The 17,848-nt window shown below is 44.8% G+C and overlaps 1 protein-coding gene across 1 annotated transcript in view; it reads right to left on the bottom strand.

The window, feature by feature from the left end:
• LOXHD1 (lipoxygenase homology domains 1) overlaps window positions 1-17,848 on the bottom strand; it is a 148,403-nt gene that overhangs the window by 56,650 nt on the left and 73,905 nt on the right. The window contains exons 20-28 of the mRNA XM_038125710.1: window positions 17,193-17,487; window positions 16,527-16,681; window positions 15,007-15,140; window positions 13,964-14,112; window positions 12,673-12,777; window positions 11,822-11,950; window positions 10,914-11,078; window positions 6,368-6,549; window positions 2,129-2,245 (exon numbers count right to left, since the gene is read on the bottom strand). Coding sequence (XP_037981638.1) covers window positions 2,129-2,245; window positions 6,368-6,549; window positions 10,914-11,078; window positions 11,822-11,950; window positions 12,673-12,777; window positions 13,964-14,112; window positions 15,007-15,140; window positions 16,527-16,681; window positions 17,193-17,487 — 1,431 coding nt within the window. The remainder of the gene's footprint in view (window positions 1-2,128; window positions 2,246-6,367; window positions 6,550-10,913; window positions 11,079-11,821; window positions 11,951-12,672; window positions 12,778-13,963; window positions 14,113-15,006; window positions 15,141-16,526; window positions 16,682-17,192; window positions 17,488-17,848) is intronic.

Genomic DNA, 17,848 nt, shown 5'->3' with positions numbered 1-17,848 from the left:
AACAGTAAAATCCTCTTGCAGCCCTGAACAGAATTTGTTAGAGTCTGAGTCTGGACCTAAGCTAGAAGCAGGGTATGATACTGCGCTAAAAGTCAGTGCTTTTCCCCTTCTCCAAGTTGTAACAAATGAAATATAATTATCAAAAATAATTGGCATGCCAAGATGGTTTTTTTCAGCACGCAACAACCCTAGTTTCCTACCCAAGTGCTTTCAATTTAATCTGAAAAGTTACTGACCTCATTTTTCTTTTGCAGCTCTACAGATACATCTAGACACATCTTAGCAGTCTAATCAGGTAGCAGAGCTTTTAGAAGCGCTGGCAGCATATTGCTATCCTGTGGCAGGTCATAATATCCTGCGGCTGATCAGCGGCATCATGCAGTGCTCTGCTTTCTTCTTTTTTTTCCCATGCCATAATCAAAAGATCAGCAGAATTGTAAATCTCTCCATTCCCAAGTTGTTCGGGGCTTTCCTCCCTTCCTCCACCCTCAGGTTCCTCCCCACCTGCCCTTCAAAGCTGCTGCAATGACTGAGGAGGGGGTGCAGCCCCCAGACCCTCTCTTGGCAAGTTGAGGAGCACCCAAGCCAGAGCTCTCAGGCACTTCCCAAAGTTCTCAGTTTAAGGCCAGTGTAGAAAGAGGCAGCTCAGGAATCTCTTTTCCCTTGCTTTCCACACATTTTGGGAGCCCCCCTCTTCATCTTCTCCAGCTTGTGACCAACAAGAGTATCTCTGAAAACACTGTATACCCGTTCATTAACCTAAGGAAGCTAGGCAAGGGTTAGGCAATACACTGAGTCTGACCATGTCAGATCGTCAAAAAGGTGATAACGAGGAGCAATCTGAGGGCATTTGCTTGGGAAGAAGTTCGTTCAGAAGGATGGAAATGCGAGAACAAGAGGGATCTTTTCAGTCTGCACAACTGCTGACAGGAGGTTGGAGCCAGGTGGAGGTCTGGCTCTGCTCCCCGGGAACAAGGGACAGCAGGAGAGGAAACAGCCTCAAGGTGCTCCAGGGAAGATTTAGAATGGATATTGGGAAAAATTTCTTCCCAGAAAGGGCCGTCCAGCCCGGGCAGAGCTTCCCAGGGTAGTAGAGAAGTCCCCATTCGTGGAGGGATTTAAAAGCTGTGTGGATGTGGCACTTGGGGGCATGGGTCAGTGGTAGCCTTGGAAGTGCTGGGGGAATGGTTGGACTCGATGATCCTGGAGTTCTTTTTCAACCTAAACAATTCCAGAAACAATTCTATGGTGAGGAGGGTTCAAGGAAGAAGACCTGTGAGTTGATTGTGTAGCAAAGAGAATAAAACATATCCTGTAAATTTTGAAGGAGGAAGCAAGGTAAGAAGTGGGATCACCATGACTGAACAAGCTGTTTTAGATCTTGGCATTAGAAGTCACCTGAGGAGTGGGCAGACCTGAGGGGAGAGGAAAGCTGACATCCCTTTGGAATAGGGGGAAAGAGTCCTGGTGTTTTCCAATGCAGCTACTGCTCCAATTCTGAACTGGCTCTGAAGAGGTGATTTTCTTTTGACCTTCCCCAGAGCCAGACTCATCCCTGTTGCTATAGGCAGCATCTGGAAGCAAGGCTGAGGGACACTTTCTTACGTGGACAGGACTAAGGTGACCAATCTGACTGTACTGTATTAATCTTCACACGAACAGCAAAAAGTCCTATCATCTAACTTGACTTTTTAACATGTTTCAGGGATTTGCACTGAGAGGCATTTTACTTGCCTTAATTGTACTGGCTCCTTGCACTTTTTTCTTCCAGGATTAAGGGACTGACAAAATTGTTTCTTGTCCGTGTTTGGCAACAATACTTTTTTATTTTAAAATAGTACGCCCACTTTCCACTCCCTTCCCTGTGATCCCTCAAAAACAGAAGTACACATGAAAACACGAAGCTTCAAAAAAAGTAATTATTGCAGAGCCTTATCATCAACATTTGACGAACAAAACATGATAACACACATTTGTTGTCCCCAGATCCCCAGGCTCCAGCGAGTGTAGCGCGCATTGCTCTTCAGGGAGCCGTTTTTCACTGTTAATCACACTTTGTACACAGAAGATGCAATCTGGGAGATGGAAGCAGCAGCTCCTGGGGATGTGCTGGGATTTCTCAGCCTACCTTCCCATTTGGCAGCAGCCTGCGGATTGTCACACGGTCCAAGTGCCACCCCGAGTTCAGCCCTCCGCCCTTGTGTCCTATGCGAATCTTTTCAATAATGTCACCAACGTCCTCCAGCTACAGAAAAACAAACAAAGAAACAAGCACAAAACTGAACCAGAAGAACCCCAAAAATTTTTTAAAAATGGAAATATCACAGTGTGAACAACTGGTAGTTTTTCAGACACCACTTCTCTACCTTATTTCATATTTTTCCAGGCTGTTTGAAGTCCCAGGGGAGAAAATATTAGTGCTGATACATTGTAGAATCATAAAATAAAATCCTAGAATGGTTTTGATTCAAAGGGACCATAAAGATCAGCCAGTTCCACCCTCCTGCCATGGGCAGGGATGCCTTCTACTAGACCAGGGGCTCCAAGCTCTGTCCTTGAACACTTCCAGGGATGGAGCAACCACAGCTTCTCTGGAAAACCTGTGCCAGGGCTTCATCACCCTCACAGGGCACATATCCTTCCCAATATCCCATCTGGGCCTGCCCTCTGGCAGTTTAATATCATTGCCCCTTGTTCTATCACTATCTGCCTGTATATAAAGTCCCTCACCCTCTCTTTTATCAGCCCCCCTGGAGGCCCTGGCAGGGGCTCGCAGGTGTCCCTGGAGCCTTCTCTGGTGCAGCTGAGCAGCCCCAGCTGTGCCAGGCTGGCTGCAGAGCAGAGGGGCTCAGCCCTGGCAGCATCTCCGTGGTCTCCTCTGGAGTTACACCCTAATTTGCATTTTGGCTAAAAGTTTTCCCTGGATTTCTGCTCCAGCATGGACAGAATCTTGCTCTGCACAAATTACCCACCATATGAGAAAGGTCTGGTTGCACAGCAGCAATCGTTCATCTCAGGCTTCTCTGTATGAGTGGGAATGAAGGCAATTGCTTGGAAATTTTCCCTGTACTTGGCACTAGTGAGGCAGCACCTCGGGTGCTGTGTCCAGTTCTGGATCCCTCAATTCAACAAGAACACTGAGGGGCTGGAGCGTGTCCATTGCAGGGAACGGAGCTGGGAAGGGGCTGGAGCCCCAGGAGGAGCTGAGGGAGCTGGGAAGGGGCTCAGCCTGGAGCAAAGGAGGCTCAGGGGGGACCTTGTGGCTCTGCACAGCTCCTGACAGGAGGGGACAGCTGGGGGGCTTGGGCTCTGCTCCCAGGGAACAGGGACAGCAGGAGGATGATGCAGTCCTAGGCTGTGGGGAGGTTTAGTTTGGGCATTAGGAAGAAATTATTCACAAGACAGGATGATTAGACATTGAAAAGGGCTGCCCAGGGACTTGGTATTAAAGGAGTCAAGCCACTGACCTTGAAGGTATTAAAGGAATGATGGGATGTGGCCCTCAGTGCTCTGGTCTGGTGATGAGGTGGGGATTGGTCACAGGCTAGACCCGATGATCTCAGAAGTCTTTTCCAACCTAATTGATTCTGCAATTCTATGAAACTGCAATGCAGCTGCATCTTAAAGTGCTCTTTTAAAATCACTTTCTTTTCTAAAACACTTGTGTGCACTCTCTTAATACTGGAAGAATAACTTTGAGGTTGAAGTACTATATGAACATCCTGGCATTTTATATTATCTCTCCTCTTCTGCCACAGAATCCCAATGCCATTCTGAGAAAGCCAACAGGATGACTGTCTTACAAAGTTGCTGCTGGGTTTTTATGCATCACCTTATTAACTGAGTAATTTGTTACTAGTGCATTCACTTCCCTTTCAAAGGCTTGAATAGGAAAAATTGAAATTTGCTCCTAAGTATTAGCTCTTGGTTATTCTAGTGCAAACTTTTGTGTAGCTGGCCTTCAAGTGCCCAATGTTGTTTTCAAACCTTTCAAACCATGTAGAACACTGAGCTGTCCTTCTGTCACCTCAGAGTCTGATTTTCTTGGAGAGAAAACGGAGCATATCCAGTAGTCTCCATCACAGGAGACTACTCCCTTCTCTCCCCAGCCATACAGAAGCAACGACAGCAGTAGTTTTAGAATGCTCCATAAGTCAGGAGGTCTGCACTACCCATGGAATCCACACTCTGAATAAACTGGGTTTGACTCCATCAGCCCTGCTCCGACTTTAGACAGCATAAGATTAACCACAAAATAATTAAACTATCCAAACTCATTTCTAAAGCTCACACACATGCACACAAGTATACATAGGGGAAAATTATTTTTCCTCTTTTGTCCTGTCCAAGTACTCATCTTTCACTGAGACTTTTAATCAATAGGTAGCAATAAAATGATGCTTGAGCAATCAAGATCCATGTTAAAGAAGTGGGCTTTACCCTGCTCTAGGCATCTCCAGCAAATCATCACTTGGAAGCACAGCTAAGAGCAGTCTCTAATCTTTCGTGCCTCTTTTGCAAAATACAGAATGATAGAGGGAGGTAAAACCACAAAGCAAACAGACAATTCCCAGTTTGTGTTTTCTGAAACCCCCCAAATTGTTTTCAAGGTCTGTTGAACTTCAAATTATGGCTCTATACAAGCAGGTGAAAGAAAAATATATTTTGCTTTGTTCCCATCTCCTGCAGAAAGAGGAACTGGTGAAGTGAGAATGAAGTTTGGGGACAGGTTAATATGATGTTATAAATCGGTAAAACACACTGCATTTTCTCTCACTTAATCTAAGAAAAGTACTGATGTTTCAGATTCCACCAAAATTGAAATAAATCTTATGCAATAAAGACTTAACCAGAACACTCAGTTTAAGATTTATACCTGTGGATTAATGCAGCCTCTACTATGAAAAATTGTGTGGAAACTCCACCAAAATAAGTCTTATTCTTTGTTTTAAAGGAATCACACTGGGGATTTATTTTATGATTCATGACATATAACAACAATGTGGGCTGCAAGTATTTTAAAAATTGGTTTAAAATTTCCCTTCAATTACAAAAACAAATCAGACTCAAAACAGAGAGCAGCTGTAAGATCCTCTATGAAGTCAGTGTTGGTGCTGTAGCCAGGAAGAAGGGAAAGGAAGGGAAGAGCATGGAGCAGCATCAACAGGATAAGCCAGAACAGGTCTGCCTGTATTTTTTGCCTCTTACAAATTCTCAACAATAGGAATATACTGTGAATAGGAATTGCTTAATGCTGTGGATGTAAATGAGCTCACTCTTTGATGTGCACTGGTTTACTATTTGCAGACAGTTGTGCAAACACTTCAAGAACTATTTGGTAAGATCTTTCAGAAAGTTAGCGCGGGTATTCAAAAATCACATTGTCTTCAGCAAAGAAATGGTTTCTCTGCCCGAGGGTACAGAAGAAAAAGCATCATGCTTCCAAGTATTGCAAACTGCAATCACAGGACACCCTGAGCTGGCAGGGACCCGTAAGGATCAGAGTTCAGCTCCTGGCCCTGCACAAACACCCCAACAATCCCACCCTGGGCATTCCTGGAAGCACTGTCCAAACTCTCCTGGAGCTCTGGCAGCCTTAGGGCCATGCCCATTCCCTGGGGAGCCTGGGCAGTGCCAGCACCCTCTGAGGGAAAAACCTTTCCCTGATATCCAGCCTAAATCTCCCCTTCATGCTGTTTCCTCAAGACCTGTCTGCCCATGCGAGTGCAGAGATCAGTGTCTGCCCCTCCTCTTCCCCTCACGAGGATGTTGAAGACCACAATGAGGTCTCCCCTGTCTCCTCTTCTCCAGCTGAACAGACCCAGTGCCCTCAGCTGCTCCTCACACAGCCTCCCCTCAAGGCCCATCACCATCCCCGTGGCTTTCTTTGGATGCTCTCTAACAGTTTAATGGCTTTTTTTATATTGTGGCACCCAAAAGTGCCCTCAGCACTCGAGGTGAGGCTGCCCCAGCCCAGAGCAGAGCAGCAGTGACCAAGCTGGGTAAGACCAGTGAGGAGCAGAGCAGTGGTGACACATCCTGGGCAAGATTTCCACTCTCACTGTCATTGTGGAAATGACCTCTGGCCCTTCCCCAGCCCGGAAACTCATCCTTGATGCCAATGGAGGTGAGGAGGAGGGAGGGGCAGGGGCTGACATGACCTTCCTCATTTTGGTAAAGGGCCTTTTGTGACCTAAAATGGCATTTTGTGACCTCCCACACCTTTCCAAGGCTCATCTCAAGCATTGAAGGTATTTCTGTTGATTAGATAAATTTGATGGTTACACAGTACAAGAATAGAGAGGACTGAGGGTGTCTATTCCTGACCACTGCATGCTCCCCAGGGCTCCCCATGCTTCAATCTTACCTCCACGATGAACTGATTCACTGAGTTCCTTTCAAAATACATCCTTTGCTCCCTCTTGTTGAGGCACAGGGATTTTTGCTGAGTGCAAATCCCATCACTTCCATAAAGAACAATGAAGACATCTGCATCCGTGCCAGCTCCAAAAATATCACTGGTGTACACTGTGATCTCGTAAGGAACAACTGGTTTAGGAAATGACAGAAAACAGAAACAAGCCAAAAGGAGTTAGGAGCCAGCATAGCAGTGCCCCTAAGGAAAAAACAAAAAATGAGTTATAAATCTCAACAGTGAAAGAGGAGAGGATAGCAATCACTTGTGGTCAGTTAAATTATCAAGTTGGTCAGTCCTATGAGAATCCAAAGGAATTTCTTTTCATAAGGAAATTCCTCTTCTTTATAAGGCAAATTGACCTTGATATGAGTTGATGTAATGAGTTTTTAGGTTAATCATATGACATTCAGTATACTTGCCATCCAAAGTCACTGAAACAATATTTACTTCAACAGCTCAAGAGTTAAAATAAAATATGAATTTGCATATTTTTGAGCATTTAAGAAGATGGATGAAGTTAAGACAACTCGAGGCAGTGAGAAATATTCAAGATAGTCTTATTGATAAAAAAGTCCTAATATTTCCATTACTTAACACACGAGAAAAATCCATCACAAGGAATTCAATAATTTCTCTGTTCCATTTTTCACTTGGTACCACCTCCCCCGAAATACTGAGGCAAACAGGTTAAATTACAACCCAGAGCCATGGTGAATGCAGAACAGTAATGTTCAAGACCAAAAATACTCCCCTATTCTTTTCCTGTGGTTCCTCCAGAATGTCCCATGACCCCAGAATCTGATGCCTCCTTTTGTTCTATTCTATCTTCACAGCTTCTCAGTCCTGAGTCCTGCTGGAGTATGACTCAGACTTGCTCAGGAATGAGGCTGACCCAAGTGTATGGGAACAGGGGCTCTGTTCCTGGCTCTGCTATGGACTTGCTGAGTATATCCTCAGTTTTCAAGGTGAGATGGTGTTCAGCTCACAGAGTAAGAAACAGGGGTTTAGATGCCTTCTCATCAGACAAGTGTATGCATCTCCAGATGTAAGCAATAAAGTCAATAAAGTGAAGAAACACTTAATCAAGGAATGAAAGCACTGTCATTGGGATGAGCCGAATCACTCCCCAAATCCAACCTCTGAATGACCAAATAGCCATGATGGCAATTCAGACACTCTGCTGTCATGAGCACATGCGATGTCCGGTGTGCCATCTGGCAAACTTTATCCTGTCAAACTCCTTTAAATCCCTTCTGAAATCAAAGCACCACTTAAGACTTGGGCATCCCTGAACAACTCTGCAGGGACCTCTCCTGCCTCAGGTAGAGGCTTTCCCTCAGTCCCACGACCCAGGAGCACAGCCTTCAACACCAGGATTCTGCCACAGCCATGATATGCTCCTGGCTATCCCTCTTGCATGCATCCCTAAAAAACTCCCATCCTTTCCCATCCCTCACTACAATCTTGTCAGCTGCTTGTCATTCTCACCCTCCTACTCTGCCACATCTTCAGTAGCTTTTGATCTTTACATTACAGCAGCTTGCACTGTGTTTCAGACTCAGCATCTCTGTTAGGATAGGGAAAAGGCTCCCAGCACCACCTCTCTTACTGCTGGAGTGACTCTGATTATCCATATAAGAGACTAATCATTCATTAAAAGCTCAGGCTCTCTAAATACAGCTCTCAGGAGGCCACAGATGAAAAAGTTTTCTTCTACAGAGTCAGCCTGGAGATACTCAATATTCTTCCTGCCCAACCCAGTGAAATCTGCTCTGCTGTGCTGCAAGTAAACTGGAATAGTTTCTCCAGAATGTAAGAAAGGGGGGGAATCCTGCATACCAAAAATCACACACTATGCATTATGAATTAAAAATTATCCTCTCTGCTGAAGGCTGTAGCACTTGCTCTTGTTGCTTGAATATTAACATCAGCTTAGAACTGAATCAGCAAACAGCGCCCTAACAAGGTCACCAACAGCACAACTTTCAGCTGTCAGAGGCCCATTTCATTTACATGGCACTTTTAAAGCTGTATCCCCCCAGGGATGATTTTAATTGGGCTGTGGATGACATGTTTTCATCGAGAAACAATTCTGGCACGAGTCATCATAAAACAAATCAAGCCAGTTTAGTTACCTCTGGCAAACTGAAACCCACAGGTTAATTGCTAGGAAACCAGAATGTAGTAAACAGCACAGTGGGGATGGTTCAAATGGTGAAAAATCCTAAGCTGATAGCAGGCCTCGTGCAAAGTACTTGCCAGAGAGGCCTGACTGCTTCCAAAGGCTGGATGTGGACTGCTGACAAAAATCAGGATAACACGAACTCTGTGCTCAAAGGCACAGCATGCCAGAAGCTCCTACGTCATTAAAATATTCAGTATTAATAAATTATGTAGTCAACATCTGCATCAAAATATATATTGATTGGGATAACGTGGAAAAAACAGAAGAGAAGCATCTACTGAGTCTCTGGGTTATATACACCCTTATAAAAGGTATCACTGCATCTATTAGTCAATTTATTGCATCTATTAATCAACTTATTTTTTCAGGCAAAAAACTATGGAATACTGCATCCAGCTCTGGGGTGCCCTGCTTAAAGAGGACGTGGAGCTGCTGGAGCCGGTGCAGAGGAGGCCACGGAGATGCTGCCAGGGCTGGAGCTCTGGAGCCAGCCTGGCACAGCTGGGGCTGTTCAGCTGCTCCAGAGAAGGCTCCAGGGACACCTGCGAGCCCCTGCCAGGGCCTGCAGGGGCTCCAGGAGAGCTGCCCAGGCACTGGGGACAAGGCATGCAGGGCCAGCAGCCAGGCAATGGCTTCCCAGGGCCAGAGGGCAGGCCCAGATGGGATATTGGGCAGGAATTGCTGGCTGGGAGGGTGGGCAGGCCCTGGCCCAGGGTGCCCAGAGCAGCTGTGGCTGTCCCTGCATCCCTGGCAGTGTCCGAGGCCAGGCTGGACAGGGCTTGGAGCCACCTGGGCTAGTGGAAGGTGTTTCTGCCCATGGCTTGGGGTGGGGGTTGGGGGGGAGGGGTGACTGAATGAGCTTTAAGGTCCCTTTCAATTCTGTGAATTTACTTTTTCTTTCATTGGAATGACAAAAGTGCAGAAGTGAGTGAAGAGAATCCTTTCTTCTGCTCCAGAGAGTTCAGATAAAGAAGGTTAGATGTGAGAAATAAAAATACCTTGGTCAAAGAATGGGTGAAGCACAAATACATGATAGTGGCAGATCCTCAGAGAAGAAATTATTTCAGCTTACAGGCTGCAGAGTACAGGGATCTGAACATGGGAAGGACCTTCAATGTGAACCTCTGTCTTCATTTTAAAAAAGAAGGTGGCAAAGCTGATGGCCTTCAATGTGGTTATTTCCACAACTACTTGTGAAGAAGGAAACTGAGGCAGAGAAAGGGAGTTTGGGCTGCTCTAAATTTAAATATCTAAATAAAGAACTGCAGGCAATAAGGCTTTTGACACCTTCAGTGCATATGCTGGGGATGAGAGGGGAAACAGCCTCGGTGTGAAATATTTTAGCTCTTCTTATGAATGACCAGGGAAGGACCTGTCAGGAAATCAACTCCCAGATGTCAGACCTCATCCCTCATCATTTTAGCATCCAACCCAATGTAAGGAAAAGGCAGTTCTGACAGTACTCTAACGGTGAGCAAAATGCATCAACCACTTGAAATGAAGCAGATCAGAGAGGGACAAGTCAAATACAGTCTCAGGGCTGTACTCTGCACACTGTCAAAGATGCTTAAGAAAGGGGAGCAATGAGAAGGGAGAGGGCTAAAAAGTAAGGAAAATATTTAATTTATTTCAAGAAAATCATGGTATCTGATGCTCAGTATTCTGCAAACAAGAAAAGAAGTTTCCAGAACTAAAGAGTTTTGAGTTGCCATAGCAGACTTGAGCTCTTGCTCAGAAGGAGCTGAGTAGGGGTAATATTTACCCAAAACACTAATTTGGAGGAGAGTGAAAAGTAAAGAAAAACTGGAGAACACTAAAAGAGGCAGACTGGTACAACGTTTCTAGAAAAGCACCACACTAAAAAAACCCTGGAGGAGGGTCTTTCAGCAAGAGATGTGCAATGCCAAAAGCACTGGAAGAACTAAGACTTGGAAGCAAAACCAGAGTGTCTGCTTTGGCCCCAGAAATGGCAATATTAGAATGGAGCAAGATCAAAGGAAACTGGAGACAAGAAAGACAGCTTGGAATGAGCAGAGGACTTGGAGGGGATGGGGAAATAGGAAGAAAAAGACAATCATCCACATCCACATGACTTCTAATGATTCTCTGATTTGGCAAACACAGTACATGTTAATCTAGAGCACCCAGTGGAACCTTCTTGTAGTAATTTGAATAGCTGGCATGAGATCTACTTTTAAATTTCCCAAAGCCAGTTCAAAGGAGAGGTGAAACCTATAAAACTGCATGAGATAGTGAGATTTTATCTTCTGTAATGATGGGTGTATCCTGGGGAAATGGCATTCTGCTCACATGGGATGTACTCTATTGTCTGCAGGTCTGCAGGGAAGATAATTCTCTCCACGGCTCCATCATCCTCCGATTTATCCAGCCAGCGGCCACAGGGAAACTTGAGGCACTGTCCCAGGGATGGGGCATCAATCTCCACCCATTCCAGAAACCAGCCCGTTGAATTACCTGTGGTGCAAAGATAACAGTGAATAACCCACGAAGCCTTTGCAGACAACAGCAAATGAATCACTGCACGCCAGACCTCTGAGAAATAAATCTTTCTGTCTTTTGCCAAAGGGAATGTAGAATATACGGCGTAAAGATCTTTGGGTGCAATTGCCCAGGATTGAGGTAAAATGCTTCACATTTCGTTAAGTGTCAGGCTAAAGATGTGCACGTGGAAATGCTAATTATTGCATCAATTTTATCAATTGGCCTCTGTAATACCATTTATCAACAAACCTGTCATTTAATGACCCATAGGGGACAAGATCCATGCATAGCTCCACTGCCTCCCTTGTTTGTAGCAGATACATAGAATTCTGTCTAAAAATCAGCCAAGGCTTGATGATCAAAATACCACCAAAAGCTTAACAAAGAAGTGAAACAAGCCTATGGGTCCCACGCAATAAAAATGAATATGGGGTTTGGTGAAATCTGTAAAATTTCTCTAAAGCTGTGGCTGTAGAACGATGAAGACTCTTGCAGAGGGAGAGGATGCAAAGCTACCTGCAAGCTGGAATCACTGAGCTCCTAATATCACATGGGAATGGAATCAGCAGCAAAGATAGTAGCAGCAGCAGCCGAAGTGACAGCCAGGATCTGTCACCAAAAGGTAAATTACGTTTGGGGTCTTGGAGGCAGGTTATTTTATACAGCAACGCACCCAGTGCACTAGAAACACTGCATTAAAGAGCAGATTATCTTACCTTTATTGTCATGGCCTATCTTGATTTTTTTCAGGTCTCCAATGTCCACAGACTCCACTGTAAACTCATCTACCTTCCCACGCTCAAATTTGTTCTTGTTAATCTTTGAGGCCTTTAGGCTGACTATCCCTGTTGTGGCGATGCAAAAGGACATTGTTCAGCATGTGAAACAAATCCTCTGGGAATGTCAACAGTGGAACGAGGGAAGTGGGTAAAATGCAAAAATTGGCTTTTCATCTCAAGATCTGAGCTTTGTCCCTCTCTCTGAGCCCAAGTCTGTATCAACACCCAAAATATACAGAATTCCTCCCTTGAATGATCCTCTGGCAGTGCAACAGGGACGATGTTGTCGTGCTGTGCTTGCAGCTAAAGAAATCAGTGCTACCCATCAGTTCCCTGTCACTTTCACAGGCATCCCAGCCACTGCACACGCAGCTCAGCTGCTTCCAAGAGGATTTGCTCATCAGCTGATTAAATACTTCTGGGCCACTCAAAGAGGGAGAGGACGGTTGGGTTTCAGGAGCATGCTGATTCATTGCTGAGGAAAGCAAATCATCCAGTGCATTCACTGCTCAATAATGTAGTCCCAGTCAACTGTGCTGTTTCTATAATTGAAATTAAAACCTTTAGACCAGCAGCTGGTGCAAATCAGCATCGCAAAGCTTGGCAGTGATTTACAGCAGCTGGTGCCGTGCTCCAAGTTACCACGACGAGTGCACTGACTGCAAGAACACGAAGTTGCACTAAAAGGAGTGAGAAATGGGTATTGGGGAAATGAAAGGAAGCCATGACCTGTCTTTTCAGGTGTCAAACAGGGAGTTGCTTCCCTTTTCCATCATTTGATGCCATACCTGTATCGTCTTTACTTCCATAGAGTATGATGAAAACGTTGGCATCTGTCCCAGCATTCTTCTTGTCCCCCGTTTTCACTTTCACCGTGTATGTCGTGGATTTAGCTGCCAGATAAAATATCTTAATTTAAGAGTGAGACGTACTACCAGGAGCTAACTCTACTCTTCCTTGCATAAATGTGTGCTTGGTTTGAGTTTTGTTTTGACTGATCACAACCATGCTGTAATCTCTAATTCCTGTCCTGTGCTCTGGTAGCCCTTGAGGTGAGCTGGGTTATCTGGTTCCAGAATCTTCTACTGTTCCGGTCACTCAGCACATTGCCTGCATATCTACAGATAAGAAATGTGCTCAAGACTTCCCATTTGCTTCCTGGGAACCTCTAACCCTCCTCAAAGCTGCCTCTGACTGCAATATTTAATTTAAAAAATCCATATACCTCCCCCTTTATTTCATAGGCATCAAATAATACATGTGCATATAACACATACCAGGAATTGTGTACGCTGTCATATACAGCTCATATTCACAAACACACCTTTCAGAACAGCATCAGTAGGGATGTTTCTAGTGCACCATCATCTAGAAAGTGCAGTAAACTCATAAAAAATCTCATGGAAAAGTCCAATATGGTCTTCACTCAGCTGCTATAACCTCAAGATTTCCAAAATGGAATACTTCCTCCCTAGCTGGACATATCTTTCCAAAAGAAAACAATGAAAATGTTGGGCACTCAGCACCTTGCTGAGTGTCTCCCAGTGACCCAGGAGTGTGTCACTGCTCTGTGGTTACCATGCAAATTTATTTACAAGTGAGGCAAAGTTGTTTTGAGGACAACAGACACAAGCAGCAAGATGGAAAGTGAGACAAATTTAGGTCCCTTCTCTTTCTCTGGGTGTGTTTCCTCTCTGCTCAGTTTCATGTTGGAACATTTAACCATTACAGTCCATGATGTGAAATTGATGAGATTTATTCCTTAGAGGTTAGCAACCAATATGCATTTCAGTTCAAAAATGAGGACTGAACATATTACCCATCTTCCTTGCCTTGTCACTTAGGGTCCAATCTTGCAAGATGATTAAATCAACTAAAAATGAGGAGGGTCCACTCCTTACAGTCTGACACACATTTGACACTTCATTCATGCCTGAAAATTTCATTTTGGGGCAAAATTACTCCCAGCACAGTGAGTAACTGCTACTGCTCACTGCTAATGCCCTCAACAGCCCTTACAACCTGGTTCTTTTCCAACCCCACACTGGAAGAAATTCAAGGCCAACATATACATTCCACCTTTCTGTTCCAGGCCCAAAGTTGCAGGAGACTGGCCATCATTTTCTGAATCTTTCTTTACAAATGCTTCATCCACTGGGACCAACTCCCTGGCAATCTGACCGTCATCTTCCTCCACTGCCAACCACCGCTGGCATGGAAAGTAATACCTACAAAATGACAGCAGCACTCGGTGCTTACACAGGACTTCACAGGCTTTAATAACATAAACAAGCACAGATCAGAGGCTACTTGAAGAAAAAAAAATAAAACAACAAGATTACTCAAGGCTGAGCAGTACATCTGTTTTCATCCTTGAGAACTGTGTTGTGGGAGCTAAATCCATAAATAGGTTAGGGAGCACATACTGCTAAGTGCTGTTTCTGGGCTGCCAGCCCCACATGGTTGATTCATTTTAATTTCACTCCCAGAAAGGGTTCAGTAACTTGAAGGACCTCCAGTCTCCCAGGCATTTTATGTTTATGAAGACTGAACCCATCTTGTCCTTAAGAGTGGTCCCACCCATCAGAGCATTGTGCAACTTTTAAGCATGTGATTTCCAGCAAGTTCCAGCTCGAAGGCAAGCCTATATTTCAGGTTTTGAACAGCCCATTCTTTGCTCATCCAGATGTCTGTGGAAATCATGAGAGTTTGCTTAGATCAGAATTTGCTTTTGGCCCAGATCTTTGCATTAAGTAGAAAGGGCAAACAAAACGTGAGCTCAGAGACTTCCAAAGTGAGGCCTAGAAGGGAAGAGCTTGAGTGCAGCTCCAGGAGGGAGCCCATCCCAGGAGAAACGGAAAAAAACTGAGGCTGCCGTCCAAACACTGCTGGTTCCCAAATTACAGAAGTGCTGGGATAGCAAACCCCTCCATGGGTACCTCAGAAGGGCCCCAGGCTCTGTATCATGGCACAGTGACCACAAGGCTCCCAAAGAATGGCCATTCCCTGAGGAGCTGCAACAATGCCCTTCTGCATCTCCTCTGCCTCCCCACAGCTCTGCAGGCTCCTGAGAACTTGGCCCCTTTCCTGACTGCATGAAAAGGGCACAACAGGCTCCTCACGTGGTGCTCTCTTTGAGGTCAATAATCTCTACCCTCTCCAGGAACCAGCTGGGGCTAGCACCAGAGTTATCGTGGCGGATCCGCAGCTTCTTCAGCTCGCCCAGGTCAATGGCTTTGATGGAGAACACGTCTACCTGCACAGGAGGCAAGAGGCAAATGGCTGTGTTTCCAAGAAAGAAGAAAAGAAAGGCAGTAAATGGCCAAGGGTAATCCTTTTTGCCATTAAAACATAGCTATTTGTAAGTTCTCTTTGTACTGTTTGTGTGGGCGTACAAAAATAACTATAGAGCTCTGAGGTCTCCCATTAACACTCATGTTTGGCTCCTGCAAGGCAGTAACAGCCCTGGAGCTGCTCCCCCCTTCAGTCCTCTCTTTACCTCATCCCAGTTTCAGCTTCCTGTAAGTTTAACTCCTCTCTGCAAAATATCATTCCTTTCGGGCTCAGTATTTTCCCACAGATTGAATCTGGAACTGGACAAAAAACATGTTGACTCCATGGAAATTGTCCTGCACACCTCTGTGTAGAATCTTCGAATATCCAGAGTTGGAAGGGATCCACAAGGATCACTGAGTCCAACTCCTGGCTCTGCACAGGACAGCCCCAAAATACAGCCCATATGCTTAATTTCAAATATTTCAGAATTTCTTCCTTTTGTCATTTACCACAACCAAGAGGATCATTTATTAACTGTGTTAGTGTGACAGGATGGTCCTTGTTATCATAACAGTTTAAACATCTTAATGTGATTAATATGTTGGTAGACTTTGGGTTTGTACTCCCCAGAGTAAGGAGCAGTACATTTGCAGCTTGGAGCTCTTCCCACTGAATGAAGAACCATGTGCAGGTTGCAGTTTCATCAGTGCCAAGCTCATAAATCACAGCTAACAGCTTATTTAACAACCTTAGGGCTCTTTTTTTTTTGTGGTTGCAAGTTTTCCACAGCTGCTTTTTGTTTCTATAATTTTTTGTTCTTCAGAATTATTCCTTGAAAAACTCCTGGCTATAACAGTAGATTTTTGTTAATTGTTCATAAACTTTTTATAGCAAATACTCAACATACAGAGATGATCTTTAATTGGATTGGATTATAACGTAATTACAGCACACTGTGTAATATTGCTTTTATTCCCTAGCTGGTTGGAAGAACATTTAGAATAGTTTTTGCATCTAAATATCTATATGCTTGAGCTTCCCCAAAAATACTCTCCAATGTTAATTTAAAGTTTTTAAGGTTTAAGTATTCCTGAAAGGAAGCATTATTACCAGCATGCTTACAGGAAGCAGACGCAGAAAGTGGCTCCAACATGGAATTGGTGTTCAGCTTATTATTCAAATGAATCTCCCCTGGAAAATGTTTTGAGGCATTTTTTTTGATGCAAATTTCGCTTTATATAATACATTTCAGAAATAAAACATGTTTGAAAGAAGTGAGAAGAAAGTGAATTAAATGGCCAGCACATCAGCAGAGAGAGCCCTGCCAGCCTCCTCCTCGCTTGAGTGAGTGGAGTTCATGCATTACCTGTCCTTTCTCAAACTTGTTGAGGTTATTTGACCTTTTCAGCTGGCGCTCACCCGTGTCTCCTCTTTCCATGCCATAGATGCTGAGGAAGACATTAGCATCTGTCCCAGCCCCCCACACAGTCCCAGTGAGGACGCGGACTTCATATGTATTTTCTGCAAGTAAAATAGCAAAGGCAGGTCAGTAGGACCCCAGAAATGACCATATTTCATCAAATCCATGGCTTGCCACTAAAGTGTGTAACCCCCAAAATGCCAGCACAGAAAGAGTTTGCCTGGAGTTTGTTGGCATCTATACTAAAACATGAGCAGCTCTGTCTTCCTCCAGCCCCTCTCCTTAGCCATAACAACAGTCACATCTTGCTAAACTCTCAGCTGCAGTGGGACTCTCTGGGACTCTTGATCCAAGTGCCCCACCTTTGATGAAACCTGTAGGAGTCCTTTAGGATATTCCAATTTCAGGCTCTCTCTTCCGCGCTCTGCCTTAGTTTACCCACCATCCTCTTCCTCCCTAACTTGACCCACCACAGATCCAATGCATGCCTGGGGCAACGGGGTGGTTGTGGGGGATAAATGGTCCTGCCAAGTGTGGTTATCATCCTTCATGCAGAGGCTGGATACACACACACACGCACAGACACAGACACACATTCCCTGTGGTATTTACCCTCCAGGTCAGATTCTCCATCAGGCACCAGCTCCACCACAAGCTCCTTATCCCCTTCGTCCTTAGCCAGCCAGCGATGTGCCACAAATGTATAGACATCCATTCCTTCTTCCCCCTTGGTCTCCTCCTCTTCCTCCTCATCAGACGTCTTTTTCTTCTTCTTTTTATCAGACCCCTTTGCTTTTGCGGCCAGGCGCTTCAGCGTGACGCTTTCCAGGAACCAGCCATCCCCAATGCCTGTCCCGTCGTGGCCTATCCGAATCTTATAAATCTTGCCAACATCTGCAGCCTCTCTCTGCCACCCAGGGAAAGCCAGCACCCAGAGGGACAGAAGACAATCATAATTTCAGAAAGCGCATTCTTAGAAAGGAGAAGCACGGCCTCCATCACACAAAATATCTAAGCTAGGATAAGAACAATTTCTTGATGCAAGTTTACATTTTCCTTCCTGCTTTACTATTTCATACTTCCCATTACCAAATCTCATCTGAACGGATTAAGCTGAAGACATTCAGAGCAGCCATGGTGAGGAGAGGAGCTAAATCCATATTTATTGGGCTCCCTACTTCCTCCTTGCTCTCCTTACCTGTATTGTCTCTGTGTTGTCACTAAAGATGAATATACGATAATACCACACCAAGTTTTTACAGATTCTC

This window comes from Motacilla alba, chromosome Z, assembly GCF_015832195.1.
Source record: "Motacilla alba alba isolate MOTALB_02 chromosome Z, Motacilla_alba_V1.0_pri, whole genome shotgun sequence".
Classification (NCBI taxonomy): Eukaryota; Metazoa; Chordata; class Aves; order Passeriformes; family Motacillidae; genus Motacilla; species Motacilla alba.
Note: the sequence above shows the minus strand (reverse complement) of the source record. Positions and strands in the feature narration are given on the sequence as shown.